At 35.6% G+C, this 19977-nt stretch overlaps 2 protein-coding genes across 2 annotated transcripts; one reads left to right on the top strand and one right to left on the bottom strand.

The window, feature by feature from the left end:
• The first annotated feature begins 133 nt into the window (after positions 1 to 133).
• On the top strand, positions 134 to 4949 carry LOC126374201 (deoxyribonuclease TATDN1). Its single transcript, XM_050020704.1, has 7 exons — positions 134 to 785; positions 873 to 1052; positions 1185 to 1368; positions 1589 to 1792; positions 2258 to 2467; positions 2754 to 3787; positions 4913 to 4949. Exons 1-6 carry the CDS (start codon positions 749 to 751, stop codon positions 2860 to 2862), a joined length of 924 nt encoding a protein of 307 aa, XP_049876661.1. The 5' UTR covers positions 134 to 748; the 3' UTR covers positions 2863 to 3787; positions 4913 to 4949.
• Positions 4913 to 19618, bottom strand: LOC126374164 (transmembrane protein 214). Its single transcript, XM_050020643.1, has 11 exons — positions 19390 to 19618; positions 18886 to 19046; positions 18326 to 18608; positions 17327 to 17515; positions 16463 to 16680; positions 15857 to 16082; positions 15342 to 15484; positions 11738 to 11861; positions 7420 to 7645; positions 7160 to 7330; positions 4913 to 5186 (listed from the first exon to the last, which is right to left on the bottom strand). Exons 1-11 carry the CDS (start codon positions 19508 to 19510, stop codon positions 5060 to 5062), a joined length of 1989 nt encoding a protein of 662 aa, XP_049876600.1. The 5' UTR covers positions 19511 to 19618; the 3' UTR covers positions 4913 to 5059.
• Between the last annotated feature and the right edge of the window lie 359 nt (positions 19619 to 19977).

The following is a 19977-nucleotide window of genomic DNA, read 5'->3' as shown; positions in this document are numbered from 1 at the left end:
GGATTTTAAGTATGAACACAAATACGCGATATTTAACATCAAATTTCTGCTAGTCTTGATTGATTTCCCTGATAGCCTTTTATTCCGTAAGTTGACATCAGAATAATGGTCAAGTTGCCGTTCAACTATTGCCGTATATTGACGTCAAGTTTACAGCAGAATCTGGAGAGTAAAATTTGACGGAAACTTGCGGTGAATTTAACGTTAAGTATTATCTATTATCGCCGCCTAGTGGCAGAAATAAAAATCACATGGAATATATCGCTACCTACCGGCAGAATTTAGCTTTCAAGTAGCTCTACCTAGCGGGAAAAAATACATTTTTTAATTTCTGTAAAAAATAAAAAAAATGATGGTATTTGCTCTTCAACGTAACGAAAAATATAATTAGAAAATATAGATATTAAAAAGAACTTTACAGTGAATGTGACACTAGTGATATCTGACATACGTCAGAAATGCATTCTCACAGAGACCGAACTTTACCTACATTTTTGGTTGTTTTATTTCTGTGGGGAATATGTGGGGAATTATCATTTTTCTTTCCCCAAATGTGGGGAATTTCGACAATGCGTTTGGGGATTTTAGCAAATTACTGTCGGCAACACTGATTATTTGACAGTTTTTTTTTGCCGTCAATAAATAAAGTCAAATTTCATGACGAAAGTTTTCACTCGGTTTTCTATTTGGAATTCATAATAATCAACTTCGGTAATAATCTAAAAAATATTATATAAATAAACACTTGATGAGGAGGATCAAGATGCCTTTACGAAAATACATAGGTACCTAAAGAAATTAATTTTGTAGTAAAATTATTTGTAAGTAGAAGGGTTATGGAATTAATACCTGTTGTTTTGCTGTATTTTTAGATATTGGAGCAAATCTTACAGATGATATGTACCAGGGAGTGTACCATGGCTCGAAGAAACACGAACCTGATCTGCAGAAGGTTCTGGCCCGCGCTTGGTCCAATGGATTGGACAAAATGATTATAACAGGAGGAAGTTTAAGTGACAGTAAAAAAGCAATTGATTTAGCACGAAGTGATTGTAAGTTTTTGTGAATTGCATTTATTTTTTCTTTTAACAATACATACCAATCAAGCACATAAAAACAAATCTTTAAAAGTAAAAGAATGTTTTTTTCATCATGAAGGATAATTTATTGGTATTGTATTTCAGCAAGTTTATTCGCTACTGTAGGCTGCCACCCGACGCGATGTACAGAATTCGTAGAAAACCCGGACACTTACTTAAACAGTCTTAGAGATCTCATAAAGCAGAACAAAGACAAAGTTGTAGCCGTAGGAGAATGCGGCTTGGATTATGAACGCCTAAATTTCTGTGAAAAGGATATACAACTAAAGTAAGTACTGATCGTGTTGGTATTCCAGTTTTTTGGTTACTGATATTAAATGTTTTCTATCAAAATTCATTATTATTGTACATAAATTCATTACTCTATATAATCCTTAAGGTAGAATAGAACATAGCCACGGCTTTAATAATGTGCAAGCATCTTCATAATCAGGAGAAGAATAAGCATAAGGTACATATCACAAGCTATATTTGTTTTATTTCTCCAGGTATTTTGAGTTCCAACTGAAATTGAGTCGCGAGTTTGATCTTCCTCTATTCCTGCATTGCCGGGCAGCTGCAAACGATCTGGTTGACATCATAGCGAGGAACCGTGACTCCATAGTTGGAGGAGTTGTTCACTCATTTGATGGCACTCAAGAAGCTTTAGACAGTATTCTAGCCCATGAATTGTACATCGGAATAAATGGATGGTATGAACATGTCTTGGATTAGGGGAGACCTTTGTCAATGGCAACGCGGATACCTACCTAAACATTACCGCCGAATAATAGAATTTGCTCTTTCTTAATGTATCTGAATCTATGGCTAATAATAAAAAAAAATAACATGTCTTAGAAAGCTGTGTGTTAGCTATAGAACAGAGAAGTTTGCTTTATCAAGGTTAACACTTTCATGGACACTCTGGTCATTGACCATTCATTCATAATATGACACTTGGGATTAGGACATCACCTGTAGACATTCTGTCCTTGGAAGTATTAAAGTAAATTTTTCTTAAAATTTCTTTTAATTTTTTTTTTTTTTACTATTTATATTTAATAATATTTTTCAGATTTGCCACCCCATATAATAAGGGTTAGTCTCTAGTAGTCACTCTCCCCTGAGGTGACAAAGTGAAAGTTTCTTCTGACCTCACTTCAAACTTTCTTTTACAGCTCATTAAGAACAAAAGAGAATTTAGAAGTAGCTGCTAAAATCCCCAAGGACAGACTATTGATTGAGACGGACTGTCCCTGGTGCGAAGTGAAACCCACTCACCCTGGCTTCGCCTATGTCGCTACCAAATACCCATCAGTGAAGAAAGATAAATTTACTGTTGACTCCAATAATCAAGTGAAAGGAAGAAATGAACCTGTCAATATTGTGTAAGTTGATGTTAAACATTTTGTCACATCAAACAAAAGTGGGTAGTTTTGGATTGATACATTGTATTTTGTTACACTGCTCAATAAACATGCAATTAACAAATTTTGTGTTTAATGAGAATGAAGCACATACTAAAATCATGCAATTAAACAAGCGGTTCCCACATTATTTTGGATGTATTTTGTTGATAACATTGGAGTGGTGTTTATTTGTGGTTAGATTATTGTGTTTTTTTAACTTTTAAAATTATGCATTGCAAAAAATATATACTTCATTCTGTTTCAGACAAGTCCTGGAAATCCTCGCAGCCATACGAAAAGAAAACATCGACGATTTAGCACAAGCTATTTATGACAATACTAATAAACTATTTTTCACCAAAAAAAAGCAATAATGTAGGTTTATATTGTCTGTTTTACGCGATAAATAAAAACACATAAATCACTAACAATATTTTATTCCATTGTGACTCCTTACAGTAAGTTCTTACAACACAACATTAAATCATTTTGTATCTTATTCAACACCAAAGTGGTCAACGCGACATGTTGTGATGATTTTGATATAAATGACCAGCCATATATATACATTTCATAGTATAGAAATCTTGTAATATTCTAAACATGACAATAACAAGAATATCGCGTATCCCACTCTGGTGTAAAAAGTTCATAGAAATTAAGACCAAATAATATTTCTAACAAATTTCGAAATTCATTTCTCACATTGACATAAATAGTAAAACACACGATTTTCCATCAACACAAAAATAAATACTTCAGAAAACTTATCATAGTAAGATCTCAGTTTGAACATTGTCTGATATTGACAACAAAAAGGTAACTAATGTTGGAAATTGATGTAGATGTAGTATAATATGAATTAAATGCATTACGGGAATGTGTAATCGATTCAAACGCCTCACAATCAATTATAATACTAACACAATTGTCATGGAACAATCCAAAAATACGATTTTTTTTTAAGATTTCAAAATAATTATTGCATAATATACGATGATCGATGAAACTATATAATTTACAACTAAACATTCGTTGTAGTCATCAATTGTGTGATTATTGTACTCGATTAAAAAGATTTAAAAAAATATAGAAGCAAATAAAATCAGTTTCGTCCAAAACGGACAGAGGAATGTGACTTTACAAAAGTTAATTTGTGCTTTGAATTCTTAAACCTTTAATGACTAATGATAATTTCTGGATTAGTCTTTAAAGAGTTGTGAATGGCGTTATGTTGGACCTTTGAAATGGCTTTAAAATCGGATATTGACTTTGGGGTAAAGTGATACTGATGTTGATGTCCGTATACACAACAGGACCCTTCGTCTGATTCGATCGACAACCAGAGTTTCACTTTCGTAATATTTAGTACCTTCCGAGTAGTGTAAGAAAAATAATAGTACCTTTACAGTTAAACAAAAAACTTGAATTAATTTCCAGCAGGACCCTCCGTGGTTTGAAGGTCTTCAGACCATTGGTGTATATCCCTGTATAGCGGTGAATTAGTACCTTCAGATTATCTTCGTTTTCTTTTAAAACAAATATTAGTTTATAAGAAATAAATCTACAAAATTTTTATACTGCCAGCAGGACCCTTTTTTGTTTTGGTGCTTTCAGTCCAGACATTCATATTTCCTAGCAGCAGTATATTAGTACTTTTCAAAAAAATATCGCTTAATTAAAAAAATGATGATGATGTTTTTTTCATATTTATTGTAAATTTTCCTACTATGATCTTTATTAACCCACGCTGAACAACGTTTGATTGATAATTTCTATTGGTAATTGTAATTTTGATTAGTAATTGTAATTTTGATTGATAATTCCTAATGTAAATTTTTGTAAATATAATTTATTTTTTGTTATAATTTTCATTGTGTTTTCCTTTTTGACGATATTAAACTACGTACCTACCTAATATAACATGAAAACTGATTTTTATTTCATTGGTTGCATCACATAAATAAAAGTGTTAGAATATTTTCTCTGATAAAGAATCAGTCTTATTACTTTTTAATACATTTTTTTTTAATTAAGCGATATTTTTTTGAAAAGTACTAATATACTGCTGCTAGGAAATATGAATGTCTGGACTGAAAGCACCAAAACAAAAAAGGGTCCTGCTGGCAGTATAAAAATTTTGTAGATTTATTTCTTATAAACTAATATTTGTTTTAAAAGAAAACGAAGATAATCTGAAGGTACTAATGCACCGCTATACAGGGATATACACCAATGGTCTGAAGACCTTCAAACCACGGAGGGTCCTGCTGGAAATTAATTCAAGTTTTTTGTTTAACTGTAAAGGTACTATTATTTTTCTTACACTACTCGGAAGGTACTAAATATTACGAAAGTGAAACTCTGGTTGTCGATCGAATCAGACGAAGGGTCCTGTTGTGTATACGGACATCTGATGTTGAGCCATATCGTGGGTGTGTGATTTTGATGTTAAAAACAATGAAGGGTTTAAAATGGGCTATGGATTTTTGATGTGAATGATTATGTGGCACCGCAACACATGGCTCGCGCGCGCGCTGGGGGCGAGCGAGCCGGCCGCGCCTGCGCACTTCAAGGTATTTCGCTGTATATGTGCACCTGCTGCCGGAACCAATGGAAGTAGGTCGTCATGTGGTCTCGTGTTGCGTTCAGAGCGATCTGCGTTTTGTTCTGAAGAATCTCAGGTGCCCACTCACCACTGGAAAGGAAGATACATGTACTTATTAGTCTACTAGTTCACTATAGGCGCAATTCTCCGATTGGTATTCGGTACACGAGGGGGTATTATATTAAGTGATGTGGCGTTCCCGGGAACGTTGCCAAAGTGCAAATGTTCCTGTTCACTCTTTAATAAGGACACAGCTTGCTATTTTCCAAATTGTTTTTTCTTGTACGCCTCATACCTATTTGTGGGTAGGTAACAAAGCTCTCTTTACACATCTTTTGCGCCTCTACTGCCTGGAATGTTCTTCAAGTGGGAACATTCTCAGGAACGCCACATCACTGATTAAGACGTCAGACACACTTTGCGGAATCAAAAAAGTAAAACATTCCAAGCAAATTGGCGAATCTTTTCACTATGTTCCTTTATACTGTGCCATATAAAATGTAACTTTTTTATTGTTTTCTATTACTTACTTTTGTTTATTCTAAATTGTACAATAATATGTTATAATAAGTACTTCTATGAAGGGCAACAGCCTCCGTGGTCTAGTGGTTAGAGCGTTAGGCTCACGATCTGGAGGTCCGGGTTCGATTTCCGATGGGGACATTGTCGAAATCACTTTGTGAGACTGTCCTTTGTTTGGTAAGGACTTTTCAGGCTTGAATCATGTGATTGTCCGAAAAAGTAAGATGATTCCGTGCTTCGGAGGGCACGTTAAGCCGTTGGTCCCGGCTATTAGCCGTAAAAACATCTCCACCAACCCGCAGTGGAGCAGCGTGGTGGAGTATGCTCCATACCCCCTCCGGTTGATTGAGGGGAGGCCTGTGCCCAGCAGTGAGACGTATATAGGCTATTTATGTATGTATGTGTATGAAAGGCTAGCTCGCCGGTTTATTTAAAAGTGTTTGGTAATAACAAATGATCAGGACCTCCGCGATACAGGGTTTCCCTAGTGAGGGAAACCCCTAGGGAGAGAATACATGTTTAAGTTTTTTGATAAATAAGCATATTCTATTCTAATATTAAATTACCTAGCGTGCTTTTATTGTAACAGCATATATTTAGTGTATTTATAACTCTTGACTTGAAATAAAGGTTATTCACTGTGACGTCGAATAAATCGTACAAAGTATATCTCTCGATAAAGTTGGATTATGTTACTTTGTAACATTTATTGCATACCTACATAACAAGCTCACGACTATATCCCTATAGGGGTAGCCAGAGGTACATTCAAAGATAAACTAAGTACCCACACTGAGCTTTGTGTTAGACCAACGTGATAGGTGGTGAGCCGTATCGCCGTCTATAATGGTCGAGCCAACTGTGTTAGTGAAAACTGCACTTAAGATAAATTAATAACTCATTGGTGAAAGTCCTGTACCGAGATTCGAACCAGTACTCCACGTTAGACAATAAGCCTATCAGAAATCAGAATCATTTATGCAACGTAATTATCATGGATAAACTTGTTGAAGGTCAATGTAACATTTTTGAATTTACGTCATTTCGCAAGGTGTTTATGGCTGAGGAGAAGAAATGACAAGAAACTGCAACAGCAACCCATTTTTTAAAAACCAATGAGGGTCATTACAAGTTATTTAATAACTAGAGGAACACATTTAATACTAGACATTTAGAGATTTACATACATAATACAAAGTACATACACATCATCATCATCAGCCCATTAAAGTCCCCACTGCTGGGGCACGGGCCTTCGCGCCAGGAAAGTAGACTGCGGATTTTAATGAAATTGCGACAGTAGCGGGCTGGGCACAGGCCTCTCCACAATCAACTGGAGAGGGTATGTCCTATCAATCGTATGGGCGTTAAATGTCACACACACAATGCGGTTGTACGATAACGTCAATGTGAAGTGTCTGTGTAAAACGAGGTGTTTCGTATGACGTATCCTGGGTGTGGTGCTATGTAGGATACTCCAATGCACTTAAGTGTACATACATTTATATTTTAGAAAATAAAAATTAAAAATTGAAACTTACATAAACACTTTGGTCTTCAAGTAGTCGGCGGTGACCGCGAAAACGTCAGTAACCTGCTTCCTGAAGGCCGTGTAGCCGTAACAGGCGTAGTACTCCACCTTGTCCACGAGGCCTGGGGCGTATTCCTCTATAGTGGCCAGCACTACCGGGATCTTCTCCGACACGTATTCTCTGGAAATTGAATGACATTAATGCATGTGGATAACCTCTGTGGTCTAGTGCGTAAAACACCCTGTATGTAATAAATAAAATAAACCAACCTGACATTCCCATAAAGTACGCCAGCTTTCTTGACAGCGATTACGTAGACATCTTTGGATAGCTCGCCGTAGGGTTTGCACACCTCGACCGTCTGGTTGTAGTAGACGGGAGCGTTGGTCTCCAGCCACAGGTAGCCGCGGGCGGAGGTCGACAAGGTCTTCTGCCACGCCTTCTGACTGTGCTCGAGGATACCCAGGTCCTTGAACAGCTTGCCCGTTACGCTCTCTGTGGAGGAAAAGTGTGATCAGTAGGGGACAAGAGTTGGTGACGGTTAGGGACATCTAGCGCAGGCCCGAACCTGCGCAGATAGCGATTTTTTCCTGATGTTTTATATAGCTTAATACTTTCTTTCTTTTTTCTATCTCTTCTTTCTTTCTGAATCATTGATGCAATACAAATCGTACAAAGTCTCTCGATAAGGATAACGTTCGATTATGTTACCTTGTAACACTTATCGCATACCTACATAACAATAAAATAACAAGCTCACGACTATATCCCAATGGGGTAGTCAGAGTTACATCCATCGCAACATGAACTAAGTACCCAACTCACCGATGGAATTAAGTACATAGTCGGCTTACGATGTATGCTTTGTCGATGTAGCGGACCTGTTGGTCCTACAGGACGGGCTAGTTTCCAACTAGTCAAATCAGTTACTGTTTACTAAACGTCAAAACACAAAATTACTATGGAATTTGTATGCACATAAAAGCACACTGTGACGTCATAGAAAAACGTGATAAAATGTCGGATTTATTATTACGTTCTTCTTGATTCTCTCTCTCTCTATTTAGGAGCTGTGCTCTTGTCGGTGGAGTAACCGCCATTCCTCTCTTCTTCCCGCCAAAACCTTCACCTCCCGATACGACACGACCTGCACCTTCTCTTTTATTTGTTTCATAAATGTTATCCTAGGTCTACCCCTTCCTCTCTTCCCTTCAATTTTTCCTTCTATAATGTTTGTTATAAATCGTGTCGTATCAGGTGGCCAATCATATTTCCTCTCCGGTTCTCTATAGTCTTCAATATGGTTCTCTTCTAATCTTCTTGATTAAACTTCATAAATAAGTCAAATAGAAAAAGGAAAATGTTTTTCGTTAGTGTTAGATCTGTGTTTATTTAGTAATCAGAATTTCATAATTTATCTTGAACCTACGACTTAACTCATATTATTATGTCACCAAATCAAAGTGAAGCTGGCAAGACTAAACAACTTGTACTGTGAAGATTGATTAGCGTACCGTGAAACTACGTTCGTTGCGGAGTTCACCATTTAATTACTATGTATTGTTCATTGTTACACACAAGGTGCTAGCTGTGGTTGTGACCAGCGGTGCCGTTCCAGGAATGTTTTCAAAGTGGGACATACATAAACCCACACGTATTTCCCACCGGGGTAAGCAGAGACTATGGGATTCCATTTGCTTCGATCCTGACATACTTCTCTTGCTTCCTCCACGTTCATCAACCGTTTCAAACATGCACGCCGGTTCAGAGTAGATCGCACTGAACCTTTTCTGCGATGCTCTTACATTGACCAAGCATTGTTATTGATGTTATGTCCTTAGATCCTCCTCTGCCAGCCCTACCACAAACCTTCGCTTTATATACTGCTTTCGTATTTCTATTATCCTTCATCCGCTCTATGTGTCCAAACCAAGTTAACATTCCCTTCTCAATCTTAGTCACTACATCGTCCTGTTGTAAAATTCTTTAATAGTAAGGCTCTGGTTGCTTTTGTATTTCAAATTAGGTCGTGTACTAAGTTCAAAATAAATTATGAAATTCTGATTACTAAATAAACACAGACTAAAAACTAACGAAAAACATTTTCTTTTTTCTATTTGACTTATTTATGAAGTTTAGCGAAGAAAAACGTAATAATAAGTTCGACATTTTGTCACGTTTTTCTATGACATCACAGTGCGCTTTTTCATACAAATTCTGTAGTATTCTTTCGTCTTCGTAGGGTTGTGAGGTGGAATACCAACCTCATCAACCCTGACATCAGGGTTATTAATGAGCCGCCAAAGGCCCCTGACATGGCTCATGTAACGATTACTCACAACAGTAAATAAAATAGTAACCGGGATCAACGGCTTAACGTGCCTTCCGAAGTACGGATCGTCTTACTTTCGGACAATTAGGTGATCAGCCTGTAATGTCTTTTTTTTGTTATATGTCTCCACCGGGATTCGAACCCGGGGCCTCCGGATCGTGAGTGCAACACTCAACCACTGGACCACGGAGGCCGTAGTAATTCCGTAGTCATTTCGTGTTTTGACGTTTAGTGAAAAGTAACGGATTTGACTAGTTGGAAATTAGCCTATTCTTCTATCTTTATCATTGTTGTTTGTTTGTATATGTTCCCCAAGTGGGCACATTCTCGGGGACGAGACATCATTGGTTGATAACGCATTGTATTGGAAAGTTACAGCCATGTCAATTAACCTATCGCCCTTTGATTGCTCATTAAACTTTGTTTTATCTAAGAGAATGTTACTTTGTAAGCCTCAAGTTATGTTTATCAGTGTCCAGTGCTGTACTTGTGGGTACGTTATATTGCTCATGACTGTACTTTATACTAAAACGTCCATCATAGCATGCCTAGTGATATTCCGTTACCGGAAATGTACCCGCTTTGGGAATATTCCCGGAAGTAAAAGGCGCAAAACTTATGTGAAAATAAATCTTTATTCCCTAACCTTTTAGGCAGACCGGAGTACAAGAAAGAACAATTTAAAAAAGAAAAGCAGCCAGTATCTTTACTATTAAAGAGTTTTTAAAACGGGAATTTACTTGGCACCGACTTCAGAATTATAAAATTAATTGATTAATTGAAGATACGTACTTATTACTTCGTGCGAAGTAAATTTATTTATTGCTTTTTAGTTTTGCGTTTGAAGTCGGTTTTTTTTTTTGTTAAAAAAAGAAGTGGGACTGGGCCGGACACGTTTGTCGGATGCATCCGGAGCGATGGGCACGGTTCGTTACTCACTGGATACCTCAGGGCGGGCATAGAAGTCGAGGAAGACCGCGTAAGAGATGGTGTGACGACCTCAATGCTTATCAGAAGGATTGGCCGGAGATCGCGCAAAGTCGAGAGGAGTGGAAAAATCAAGGGGAAGCCTTTGCCCAGCAGTGGGATCGTATAGGCTAAATAAGATAAGATAACATTCCCACTTTGCGAAAATTCCCGGGAACGGCGTATCACTGAACATGCCGCTAGTTTATTTGAAAAGTAGATTAGCCTGCCTTTAGTAGATTATGAAGAAAGCAAAAATGGCTACAGTACATCTAAGCTTTGCAAGCAAAATATTTGTAAAACTAGCTCGTCGTGATCCATCTAATATGACGTGGCCCATATGATAAGCAGCTTGGAACATCAAGTTTTTCATTTCGTCTTAAACCAAGCATGGAACAACCATTAAACAATGTAGTGTAAACTATTAGATTTGCCCCAGCGTTCATCTCATGTTTGATTCATTGCTTATGAATATTTATAATGTTAAGTGTACAATGAGTAATACCCAGTTTAACGCAGGGGTACTGTTAAGCCAGTAATTACGGACTAAATAATTGATTACTAGCTAACGCATTTATAAGGGGAATATGGGGTTAGTCAAACCATGAATAAATTCAGAAAGTCCTAATGAAATACCGGAGTAAACTGATGAGGAAAATATTAAAAATACATTGCAGTAATAATGGAGCGTTTAAGACAACCAGATAAACTTGTTACAGGTCATTTTTTTTCTACGTCATTTCGCAAGGTGGTCTGGGCTGAGATGAAATGACAAGAAAATACCCCAGCAACACATCTTTTACATCGGTGTAGGTATACAATACAAGTTATTTAATAACTAGTTAAGAGTAAATGTGGAGAACAGTGCTTGAGAGTTACAAAAAATCCTGTTATACCTAACTCTTTTTCCTTTTATGTATTTATCCTATTTGTTATGGTTTCTTTGTGCAATAAAGTGTTTTATACATTGTTTTAGGTTTACGCGGTTAATATCATAATTAGTTATTATGTGTTTTAATTATAATAAAAGTGTTTTGTATTGCAAAAATTATAAACATTGCATCCATCTAAGGACATCCTATCAACAGTGGCTGCAAATCCTGTGGCTCTTCCCACCCCATTAGGGATTACGGGCGTGAGTTTATTATATGCATATAACATAGCATATGAGACTGAAGGTTATTAAGACAGTATATTTCGTTTCTTAATATTATTATGCCAATAAACTAATATTTTCAACTCGGACTTTACTCTTGGTACAACAGTCAAATAAAAGAAGCACAACTTACTGGGGAATTCGCCTCCCGCCCTGGACACATCATAGGCCACAAGTCCACCGATGGCCAGCAGTACGAAGAAACTCGCCCACAGCCAAGGGAATCTTCTAGTGCTTGTCATCCTGTCTAGAATACCCTGGAAAAAATATTGACGGTTTGAATACTACAGGATACATTGGTTATTTTCAATGAAGATTCATATTTATATTTCCTAGGCTTAGATGTTTATTTATTTATGAAAGGTACACCAACAGCTTATAACATTAAATAAAATAAAAGTTACATCAGGAATGAGACTGTTATATAAGCCAATTATAGGTGCACAGAACATTTGCAGAACAATAGATATAATAGATGTTAAGTGGTAGTAGAAAAAAAATGTTTTTTTTTTTAAGTTGTTTACATTTAGGCAAATGTTTAGTCAAGAAAATTACATTAAACACTAGTTTATATCTTACAGCTGTTAAGCTTTACTTGATAGTGATTCTGTTAACTAAGAGAAGTAATACCTAAAGTCTGTATACACTCTAACAATATATAAAGTACAACAGTCTTATGACAATTAGTAGACATAAAACAAACAGCCTATACTCGTCCCACTGCTGGGCATAGGCCTCCCCTTAATCAGTCAGAGGGGGTATGGAGCATACTCCACCATGCTGCTTCACTGCCCGGGACCAACGGCTTAGCGTGCCTTCCGAAGCACGGAAAATTTGTAGAAACTTGTAAAATGAAATGACAAACAAATTCTAAAGGATAAAATTTTTCGGTGGCTTTTTCCGACGGAAAATAGGCGCGAATTTATGTGTGTATGTCGATAACAATAAATGTGTCAAATGCTCTTTAATGATTAATAAGACATATGTATTCCTATTGTGTATATTTTAATAGGATGTTTAACAATAAACAATACACCAAGTTTGGACAACTTCATGTGTTGAATAAACAACTTAAACTCACTGGACCCTGCTCTACTAGGGTGGAGGAATCTACCTTACATAGATATTGATTAAAGGTGAAACTGTGAAAGGCATACTTACAATACAAGAAATAAACATAAAATTGCTATTCAAAATTCTAGATTAAGTAAATTAAATTCATCTTTTTTGGGGTTATGTATACGTTTTCACAATAAAATACCAGATAATATTTTAAATTTGTTAGAAAATAAATTTAATGCTCATGTGAAGCTTACTTTATGTAAAAAAGCTTATTATAAGATTAATGACTACCTAAATGATAAAAATGTCTGGTATTGAATGTGTTCCTCTAGTTACTAAATAACTTGTAATGTATATCCTCATTGGTTTTTAAAAGATGTGTTGCTTGTCATTTCTTTTCCTCAGCCATAACACCTTGCGAAATGACGTAAATTCAAAAATGTTACATTGACCTTCAACAAGTTTATCCATGATAATTATGTTGAATAAATGATTCTGATTTCTGATTTTTGGTGCTGTGAATAGTGCTTTAACTGAATAATCAAATACCAAATACCTATCAATGAGGGACTTTCCAATTGACGTTGCCCAAACACACGATAGATGGCGTTGTTCACTTTTAACATGATAATTACCTATCTTCTCATTGCTGGGGTACATAATTCTTCAAAAATGTAATGTAATGGCAGAAGTACATTATAAAACTAATTGTTGCTTGATATTTGGATCACATTATGTAGAGAATGACGTTGCTACCTATATTGCTTCTCTTTATTATGATCAGAATAATAATGGGTGGAAGTTGTGATTGTACCTTGGTGTAATAATAAGGGTCATCATTTATACTGAAAAATAAAACTAAACGGTGCATATGTCTGTTATCCTTGAAATTAGAAGTTTAAATGAAGAAAAAATTTAACAAGACATCTATCGTGTTTTTGAGGAACACTGATTGGAAATTCCCTCATTGGTATTGGAATAACTATTTCCTAGTTGTTAGTGGGCTTAGTTGTTCACATTTAGCCTACGATGGGCCATTATACATTACATCAAGTATTACCTAACCAAATACCAAAGGTTTGGCACAATCGGTTATCTCTAGTATTGATGTGCTAATTCAGGTTGTACCCCAAGATAGCAAAAGGTTACCAAAGTAAGGCTTCTAACTCCATCTCAACAGATGAGGTGAGGTGAGATCAGCAATTAACCTTACAACCCGCACAAAATGAGAAGAATTTAAAATGCCTTGAATAACATAGCTCGAATTATAAACAACTTCAAATGTGCCTGAATTTAGCAGCAAAATTTTGAACTTGCCATTCTTATCATATGTACAAGTTCTGAAAATAATTAATATTGCAGAAATTTCAATTCTGGCCTCTAAATCATATAGGTATATTTTGGTTTTTGTTTATTTTTCAGCATAATATATTTGGTATGTTATCACTAATAAATGGAATAGAAAATATGTTACAATTAACTATATAAACATGTACAGCATGTATATTGATGACCTCATACAGATTTATCTAAGTGTAGGTGAGAATATAATCACACTTATCAGGCAATTCTGTTTGCTTGTTTGCTTTGTACATACTACAAAGGTTGAATTTACTCATGGTTGATTGAAATACTATGACTAAGGCACACAATGATCAAAATTAATTAAGAAAATATCACTCAAAAATGCAAGATTTTAGTCGGCACACTGACACAACCCAAGGGCGAACTTTTACCTGGCTTGGCACTTCACATATACTTTCTCTAACTAATCGAAATGATGTGCGAACGCGCGGCAGCCCGACCTCCCGCCGAGTAACGGATATAACACATCGCCTTTTACTGTTACTCCGGATGGGTGCTTTCTACAAACGCGCTGTAAAGTCGTTTTTCCAGTTTCATTCACCAACAAATACACGATTCCATGAATTACGCCTTCCGCCACCCATGGAAAATCTCGACTTCCAAATTTAAATTTCAAACGTCATTTCACAAAAATTATTAAACCACAAATTATTTATAAAATATCTGAAATATAATTACCTACACAGGTCGATATTTCAGGCCGATTAACTCTAAAATTCGTAAAATTCAATTCGAATACTCGCAAACAAAAATGTCGAACGTCCTTTGCTATCGTTCTTTTTTTTTCACTGACACGTTTTTGGTGTAGCCAAAATGTCGACGTTGAGAACAACCACGTGTCATTTTACTACCAAATGAGGTCATAGTTCAAAAAATAAACGTAAACGTAAGAACTAAACTAAACATCGTAATATTATAATTTACATTATTTATTGAATAAATGCTGTATACCGTATAAGGATATTAAAATTAAAGTTTCCTGACTACGAAATCCACGCAACGGTGACTAAACTAAAAACCTACTATTTTTTGACCTCCCAAAAACCTGGTAACATTGAAATTTTTTTTAAAATTGACATGTTGACGTTTCTAGAGTTGACCCATTGATTATGCCGGTTTTTACGGTATTTTAATAATGTTTTCCATGTATGTCACTTTGTGTATCTCAAAAACTTGTTCCATCTAAGATTAGAGACCTGTTACAATACTTAAACGTTCTTTTTTGACGACTTGTGGGTTGTGGTTCCAAATACCACAACCAAAATCGGAGGTGGAAGTTATGTACCTAAATGAAATTGTTATTCACTTACTTGGCATATTTTGTTAGCGCGGACTACTGTTTCATCCTTCTTCTTGCCTTTCAGAGTATCGGCGCTGCTTTCCTTGTATTGAGCCACAGTCATCTTCAATGATTTCTGTTTGAGTCTTGGGCTCACCTCTTCCCAGTTGTTATCTAAAATGAACAACAATGTCAGGTCCAATGTTATCTGGACACATTCTATATGTACTACGAGCATTTTGTACATTTCCACAATTTCTCAGTGCATGCAGTTTATTTTAATCAGTGTATATTAATATTGTTGTTAGTGTATATTTTTTGACAATTGAAAGTGTTACCAACTGAAGAAATATATTTTTGGATTGGGAGTATAACTTTTGGCAAAATGTTAATGGATAATGTTAAAGAAAGAAAGAAACATTTATTATTTAGGACACCATAGACACAGATGTTATAGATACTGGATCTGCCATTCTTGTGTACTTAAAATATGTATATATTTTTAAAAGTTTAGTACTTAGTTTTGCAGGCCGGTGTATTACATACCAATATAGTCAAGCAGTGTAGCAGTTTGCTTGCTGCACTTGTGGAACAACTGTCTCCAGGTAGCATTGCAGGAGTCATCCCTCTGAAGACAGTCCAGCAGACATTCCACCAGGACCTGGTTGTACGGGTCCAAGCTAGCACCACTCAGATACTGGTTTGGCAGTTTCTTCATAAGTTGGTTGAATGTAACTTGGAACTTATTACCACTTCTATTAAAATATATATCCTGAAAAATAGATTTTAGGTTTATCTACATGTATATGTACATGAGGATTTTTTTTGACGTGAATTATTGTAGATTTGCCATATCACATTAATTTAAGCCACACTCTTGTCGGTTTAGCGTTCTCCATGCTACTTTTTTAGGGAAAAATAGGGCAGTGGTTTCCCTCTTGCCTTTCGCCCCGCACTCCGCAGATTTGCCACATATGGTAAACGCCTAACAAATGGGAAACGCTCAGGGCTCTCACCCAAACAAAAATTTAAAACAACAGGCCTGAGGGTGCCTAGTAGGTATCATTGTGAAGTGCCTGCTTTATTTGAATATAAACTTGCTTGTACTATTTTTTTTCGTTCTAAATATAACAGTTAGAAGACTCAACCTACCTTATATTTACTTAATTGCTTGATAAGGTCACTTGACAGATCCTTTGGCAATCCATTCTTTTTGTTGTTGACCAGGTCAATCATAGAGAAGAGCTGTTCCTGAGTAATTTTTACACTTTCCATGCTTGCGTGCCGATCTAACAGCCCAGATAGGTAGCCCACTACGTACTTGGAGTAATTTTTCAGCTCTATTACTGGCACAAATAGTTCTTGCCATGCTGAAATAGAAAAATATTTGTGAACTACAGTTTACAAAGGAAGTGGAGTGAAGAGATTATTAAGATGCTTTTGAGGCTTTCATTCAGCAGTACAATAGGCAATAAGAATATGAAATCTTTAGCAGGCAGCGCACGATTTATTTTTAGTCACACCTGCTGAGACACACAAGTCAAATTACACTAACAAAAAATAGATACAGCTATCAAGGGCGACAAGGTGTCAAAAGATAAGTGATAAGAGTTTTATCTCGAAAGATTGACCTAAACTGGGAGTTATGTCAAATATATCAAGTATCTGGGATAAAATGAGCATTAATTTCGTAATATATGGTTTTATTACATTTTTATTCTAAAACAATAGTGTCAAATTGCAATGATATTTACAGAGTGACTAGACTGAAGAAAACTTTGACATTATTTTGGATTTGTAATTTCATTTAAGTTTATACTACGTTATCTTGGTAGATTAAGTAATATTGGTAGACCTAACACCTATCTTTATTAGAATAAAGCTCGATCTTTACGTGCTTACAGCCACTTAGTACATCATGAAATAGTTGGAACTCTGACTATCCCAATAAGGAATATAGACGTACGACGAAGATAGACCCTTGTATATAGAATCAAGGCTATAGTATAGGCTTACCCTTCATCCCCACAGCGAAGTCTCTGAGACCACCTTGACCGAATGCCCAGAGCAGGGAAAGGCCAATAGGCGGTCGGTTCTGATAAGAGTTACGGAGGTTCACGCTCTTCTGCATAGAGGTAACACAGAATTCAGGGTAGTCCTGTGTTAAGATCTGAAGGAGCAATCTATGTCCGTTCACGGATTGACCTGTAGAGAAATAAAGGCATTATAAAATTAAGAAATAATGATTTAGTCATAGAGATCTTTATCAAGTGGTATAGAATAAATACTTACTCCTACTATATACATACTTTTTATTTTTTCCTTTATTTATATTGCATTCTGAATTATGCTTGCCAATGTTAAATATTTAAGTATCTATCTCTCTCTCTATTTAAGAGCTGCGCTCTTGTCGGTGGAGTAATCGCCATTCCTCTCTTTTTCCCGCTAAAACCTAACAATCCAGCCAACCTAGCCTAGTATCTATCTAACTATGCAAAATTAATATTATGTACAACCAAGTTATGTGGATTTAAACTAGGTATGACTATGACAATAAAATTAATGGCGTGCATGTCGTAGTTGATATTATTTCATTTGGGAATTATTTAGAAATAATTTAATTAATTATATTTAATGTGTTTAATATACTTTTAATAATTAGGATTATACATTGATTACTTTAATCAAGTTACAAGCACAACAACAACGTATTTTAATTATATTATTATTTGGATTGTAATAAGTTGTAACTTAATTAAAATAAATTACTAAAAATAAGTACAATCGGCAGTACAAGTTACCGAACTTCGGCCCTACTGTCAGAATATATTTTGTTGTCGGCAGCCTATAATGGTTAAATTAAACCTAGCCTTATTCTGTAATACACACTCACGAACACCATTTGCCTGAAGGCACACAGATTTGGTTATTGTAGATTAAGGAAAAACCTTAAAATGTAGCTTGTGTTTCTGATACAAGGCTATAAATAAATAAATATTTTTTTAACATCCTTACCTCTGCTCATGTCATTCGCTAAAGCTGTAAGGGTGACGTCGAAGAACAACTGAGCATTTGCCTTGCCCGCATCTCGGAGGACATTTTCCAATGAACTCCTCAATTCACTCGGTACTACTGATAGTGGATACGTAGTGGGGAAGTGGGGGAAAGTAGGGTCCTCAATGTCTATGAGGAGCTTAGAATTGAGGAAATTAGCAACTTCCTTCAACCAAACAAGGGGTGCATTCGAGAAACGGACTTTATTAGTGGTTATAATTGTTGCCAGCTCCACTGGATCAATCTGAAATGATACAAAGAATTTTATTATCACATTATTTTTCTCAGGCTGTGTTAAGAATGCTTGGACCGTAGAATTTAAATAAGTGATTATACAATATAGAAATGTTACTTAAGAATTGTGCCAAGTTTAATAAAGACATTATGCTCTATACCTCCTACGGTTCATTGAGGCCTGTGTCCTGTAGTCTATGTTTATGGCATTATTCGATGTCTCTGATGATTTAATCTATAGGTAATAATTAAATACATACTACATTATTAATTAGAAAAGAACTCACGGCTACCAGAGCTTCTTCCAGGTTCTTGGGGGGTTTTGGTTTGGGTGGTTCTGATTTTTTCTCCTTTTTCTTTTTGTCTCCATCCTTTTTTTTGTTTGCTGGCTTCCTATCGTCGTCAATTTCCATTCCAGAATAGAAGGATTTTATTTGCGAATGTGGCACTGAAATATATTGAGTAAGGTTAGTTTGCAACAAATTTTTAATGCTAATGAAATCTACCTAGTCATATATGTAATAAAGTTTTGTTTTTTAATTAAAAATATATGAAACTTTTATTTTAATTAACCTAGATTGATTTTTTAATACTTACGAGCCTAGACAACGAGTAAAAGTACAAATAAATGGGCATTCATTTACTTCCCTACCAAAAAAAATTACAACCCGGTAAATTGTAATTTATGTATATTTTGTATATAAATGTTGTTCCGTAAATACAGTGGTGTAACGTTAAAGCTATTCAATAAAACAATAGCTGTAGTATGTAATGAGTAACACTAATCTTACCGACGTCTTCCAGTTTCGGACCATTTTTGGTCGGCTTTTTGTCGTCGTCTTTGGCGTTTTTCAGCTTTCCGTTTTGTGATTTCTTGTTCTTACCAACAACTTCCCATTGACCGGTAGACATGGTGTGTATAAAGCAATTTAAAACAGATTTTAACTCAATATATTAATGTAAATACAAGGGCTGAAAGAGCGACAAGCAGGTTACACGTCAAAACTGTCAGCAAAAAAAATCAAACTGAAGGGAAGAGAAAGAACGCTGTTCATTGGTCCAAAAATTCCACTTGGCAAAACGTGGCAAGTGAATGCATTCCGTTGCATAATTTCAGAGTTTCAGAAGCTTGGTCTTGTAGAAAAAACATTCTAAAAATGTAAGTGAGTGATGAAATGATTGATCTCCTTTAATTATTTTAATTTAATTCCTAAAATATATTTCACTCGCATTGATTTTCAATATTAATTAATTACCGTTTACGGATTTTTACGGTTTTTGACACTACTCTATTGCTAGGGATTGCACTATACAACGAAATCGATTTAAACTTTTCGAATAATTCAGTAATAAATATATTTTTTAAATGTATGATTAAT

Source organism: Pectinophora gossypiella, chromosome 17, assembly GCF_024362695.1.
Source record: "Pectinophora gossypiella chromosome 17, ilPecGoss1.1, whole genome shotgun sequence".
Classification (NCBI taxonomy): Eukaryota; Metazoa; Arthropoda; class Insecta; order Lepidoptera; family Gelechiidae; genus Pectinophora; species Pectinophora gossypiella.
Note: the sequence above shows the minus strand (reverse complement) of the source record. Positions and strands in the feature narration are given on the sequence as shown.